The sequence below is a fragment of the Petaurus breviceps genome, unplaced genomic scaffold (assembly GCF_028583685.1).
Source record: "Petaurus breviceps papuanus isolate PSGF00001 unplaced genomic scaffold, PetGlider_PUasm1.0 227, whole genome shotgun sequence".
NCBI lineage: Eukaryota > Metazoa > Chordata > Mammalia > Diprotodontia > Petauridae > Petaurus > Petaurus breviceps.
The window spans coordinates 16,516,385-16,520,997 of NW_027185896.1; the positions used below are offsets into that span (position 1 = coordinate 16,516,385).

A 4,613-nucleotide genomic window follows, 5' to 3' on the forward strand; every position below is an offset into this window, starting at 1 on the left:
ATGAATATATATAGTCAAAATATTGTTGCAAAGGGATTTCTTCTTTTTTCTCTAGTGAGGGTGGGGAAAGGTAGAAAGGAGAGAAAATAATTGCTTGCTAATTGAAAACTTAAATTTTTTAAAAAGAAATTTGTTCCAGATCTGTGTGCTAAGGTTAGAGGGAATGTGACCAAACACAGATTCCCAAGGAAAAATTGACAACCCTGAAGAGATTTGATTGCAACTTTTATTTATTTCCAACCAAAGCAGGGAAGGAGGATTTTCCAACTAAAGCAGACGAGAGGGGTAAAGGTACAGCTTTCATATTAACCAAAGCTTCTCCATTTCACTGGCCTTTTTCTGGTTCTTTTACTCAGAAGTTCCTCAAGATTCCATTTATTATGTCATATCTAGCCTGGTCATATATCTGTCTAATGTTGGGTGGAAGGGATTTGGGGTCAATGACTTCATCGGATGAAGATCTTTTAAAACGAACCACCTGTAGAGGAAAAATATAAGTGAATAATGTGAATCTTTGGGAAGCAAGATAGGGTCTAAAGTTTTCCACAATGCCCTGTGTTCACAGAAGGTAGTAAAAAGATTGGAATAATAATACTCATATACCTGCAAGAATCAAATGGGATAAGGTGTATCAACGGGTTTTGTGGTCTCCAAAGTACTATCCAAATGTACAGTCATAATACAGAAAACCCATACATGGATAACTCATAGGGTTTTAGTGCGTAGACCAATAACCTGCATTCAATGGCCAGAGTAATAATAGAACACATTGCCTGATGCCCAAACCTGAGTTCTCTTTATTACATTACATAGAGACAGATTTCAGCTCACAATCACAGTGTTAGAGGGAAAGCAACCACAGAGATTATCCAGGCCACCCTTTCCTCCTTCTTTGGCTGATGAGCTAACCAAGACCCAAAGAGATTATTCAAACTCACCCATTTTGAAAGTGGTGGAGATGGGACTCAAATATGACTCCAGAAGAGAGTCAAAAGGGGAGAGACAAGCTAGCAGCTATAGATGGCCTTCTGAGGACCCCTGCCACAATGGTGAAAAAGTATGGCTGATCAGGTTTGTGTAATTCACACTGACCACAAATTTGATTGGTTTCAGATAGTCCATTTTCCTTGAGTAATCAAATCTAATGAGACCTTTGATCAGAATATTTAAAAATCTCAATAGCTCCTCCATAGTTTTCCTTTTTGGGAAATCTAGATTTACATTTTTCAGTTTCTTGGATTTGTGTGGGGCAAGGCCTCCTGTCCCCTGAGATTCTGGTTTTCCAATGAGGTTTTATGCTGATTTCTGGAGGTTTAAGTTGAAATCTAGGGGGCTTCTGTGTTAGACTTATGACTTGGGCAAGCTTGCCAAGAAAGCATAGAGCAACTCTGGGACTCCCAATCCTAGGCTGCATTTCTGCAACAAGCCTGCCTTCTCACCCGGCAGGCAATCTTGGGAAAGCTTACCCGATCACTGTTATTGCCAACATCGTTACATTCAACGGAACGGAGCCCAAAACGAGACAGCCTGATGAACGCTGCTGTACATTCCTTCTCCAGCTGATCAGGATAGAGAGAGAAGACATGTTGGAGGGTTTGAAAAACACATCACTTCTCATGCTCTCGGGAAGGTTAGTCTGTTGTCTTGTTTCACCTCCCCTCCCTTGCTATAGGGCAAAGGTAGAAATTCAGTCCAAACGCTGGACCAGTTCAAAAATGAGAGAACATCAGAAGTGAAAGAAACGTAGGAAATCGTGTAGGGCAGGCTCATTATTATGAAGAAGTTAGAGATATTCAGCAACTTACCCAGAGTCACACAGAGATTTGGGGCCAACATTGAGACTATAAACCTTTCAGGTCTCCTGCCTCCCTATTGTGCCACAGTCAGAGATAAACTGGAGCTAGCTCAAGCTGCTCTCAAGAGAGCTGATGGTTAAATTCTCACAGTGAGCATTTATACTTTAGAAATTAGCAAAGATTACTAACCAATGCTTGATTTTCTGTTTAGCTTATTATCTAGGCTTAAGAAACCCATGGAGAAAATGTTAATGATGCAGATTAAATTTAAGCACGTACATTTTGGGGGAAGAGAGAGGGCTGGTTGTTAAACATTTACCAACACAATCCTGCCACACTTCTCCTCTATCTTTTCTATATGACATTAAGTCAATCAATCCCCCTCTTTATGCCTATTACCTTATATAGAAAATAAAGAGGGGCAGCTAGGTGGCACAGTGATTAGAGCACCAGCCCTGGAGTCAGGAGGACCTAAGTTCAAATTCAACCTCAGACACTTGACACACTTACTAGCAGTGTGACCTTGAACAAGTCACTTAACCTCAGTTGCCTTGCCTTTCCCCCTCCAAAACAGAGAAGGAAAAAGAAGGGGAAGGGAAAGGGAAAGGGAAAGGAAAAAGGAAAGGGAAAGGGAAAAGGAAAACGAAAGGGAAGGGAAGGGTTCAGAGGATCTGAAAGATACTTCTCCTCTATATAATGCTGTTATTCTGTATTGATCAGTTATTTTATTGTCTTCACCACCTATTGTGTTGAATAATGGAAGGCTAAATACTTCAGGGAAAATCATATGTCACTAAAAGACAGAACTCAAAATAAATGCAATAACTGATACCTGGTTGTAGAGGACAGATGATACCAGAATCTCAGTAGAGATGAGGAAGAGAGGCACATGGATGCCAAATGTAGCATATACTGACAGATCCTAGCAGCTGGCTTTGTTACTGTTTTTGTTTGTTACGAGAGTGGTATCAATCAGGAAACTATGGTGTAAGAATCAAAAGCATAAGTAAAACTTTTTTTTTAAAAGAAAAAGTTATGGGTTGTTCAAATGCCAAGGGAGGTATTATTATTACTGGAAAGAGACAAGTGACCCAAGGATGGGGAGGGCTACAGCTTAGGGCTTCAGTACTGAAGTGAGACAGGGTGGGTTTCTGCACTGAGATCCCATCCTGGGAACACACAGAGTCCCACGGGCCCACCTCTAAAGCCAAATGCTACTCACTCCGTTCTCTTTGAAGGCACAGGTTTCTGGGTCTCGCCGGTCTGTCGAAGAACACTCCGTTTCCTTTATCCTGAATGTCAATGGCAGCACAAGTGTTGAGTTCTAAAACAACAGGGTAAAAACTCAAGGTCTACAAGGGCTTCATATACCAAGGTCCTATTTGCATGACCCATCATGGCATGAAGGAAACAGCAGAAGTAATGGTTGGTACCCGTGCCAATGAAATCACAAACTTTTTGAAGTATCAAGCAATAAAACCCTAAGTAGTATAATCAGGTGAAGCACTTGCTGAGGGTCTGTGTCTCAGGATTTTAGGGACTGAGTCCTGGTTCATAGGGCAGCTAGGTGGCGCCATAGTGTACAAAGTGATGGGCCTGGAGTCAGGAAGACTTCAGTCTCCCAGAATTCAAATCCAACTTCAGACACTAATGAGTTGTATGACCTTGGGCAAGTCACTTAATGCTCTTTGTCTTAGTTTCCTCATCTGTATAATTATATCTTTGTTTTATTTAACATCTACCAGAAATTTAGCCTTTCCTTCCCTTATTTAAAAACATGATTTTGAGAAAGTATCCCTAGGCTTTGCCAGATTGGTCCATCACACACACACACACACACACAAACACACACAAAAACACACCCCACTTGCTTTAATCCAACTCTCTCATTTTACAGCTGAGGGAAGTAAAGCCTAGAGAAATTACAGGTCTTGTTCAGGGTCCCACAGGGCATAAATAAGAGAGCTGAGAATTGGGCTTTTTGAGCCCAAACCCAGGACTCTTTCTACCCTGCAACACTGTCCCTCTGTAGGGACAGTAGGCAAAGCCGACCTCATTGACCTCTGAACAAAACCACCTAACCCCAAGCTATTTATTCAACAAGGACTTAGATACCTTTTTGTTGTTCAGCCATTTCGCTTGTGTCTGACTCTTTGTGACCCCACTTGGGGTTTTCTTGGCAAAGATACTGAAGCAGTCTGCCATTTCCTCTTGTAGCTCATTTTACAGTCTAGGAAACTGAGGCAAGCAGGGTTAAGTGATTTGCCCAGGGTCACACAGCTAGTAAGTGTCTAAGGCCAGATTTGAACTCAAGAAGATGAATCATTCTGGCTGCATGCCCTACACTCCACCCACTGAGCTGCCCCCTAAATACTGTGGATATTTATAGAAAGGTGCACAATTCAATTTCAGAGCCAAGTCAAGAACCCAGATCCAAGTTCAGCACTTTCCATTGCAATCTACTGCCCAATAGTTTACTACTTTCTCATGGTTTCCCCTTGCCCCAACTCTAGCCATATACACACCCCCAAGGAATCCCACTATATACTCACTGGAGTGGAAAGGCTGGACTCCAGAACACGATACTTTGCTCCTTCATTTAAGTTCTGATTAAACCTCCTTGCAGCCAGGACTGAAGCAGCCTTGAAGGTCAGCGTTCTTCTACGTGTAGCTATGGCTGTTGTAGCCAGGCCCAGCAGCAGGAGGAACCTCCAAGTACTCTCCATTCTTCTTCCTCTTAGGTCTAGGGCAGGCCTTCCACAGCATTACCAGAGATTCCTATTTAAGCCTGCCTTAGCCTTGTCTTACACAAGGAGA

At 42.2% G+C, this 4,613-nt stretch overlaps 1 protein-coding gene across 1 annotated transcript; it reads right to left on the reverse strand.

Annotated features, from left to right (window-relative positions):
• Positions 1-212: 212 nt before the first annotated feature.
• On the reverse strand, positions 213-4,613 carry LOC138166966 (neutrophilic granule protein-like). The gene is made up of 4 exons (XM_069095432.1): positions 4,349-4,613; positions 3,019-3,120; positions 1,467-1,559; positions 213-478 (listed from the first exon to the last, which is right to left on the reverse strand). The coding sequence occupies exons 1-4, from the start codon at positions 4,520-4,522 to the stop codon at positions 353-355; spliced, it is 495 nt and encodes a 164-aa protein (XP_068951533.1). The 5' UTR covers positions 4,523-4,613; the 3' UTR covers positions 213-352.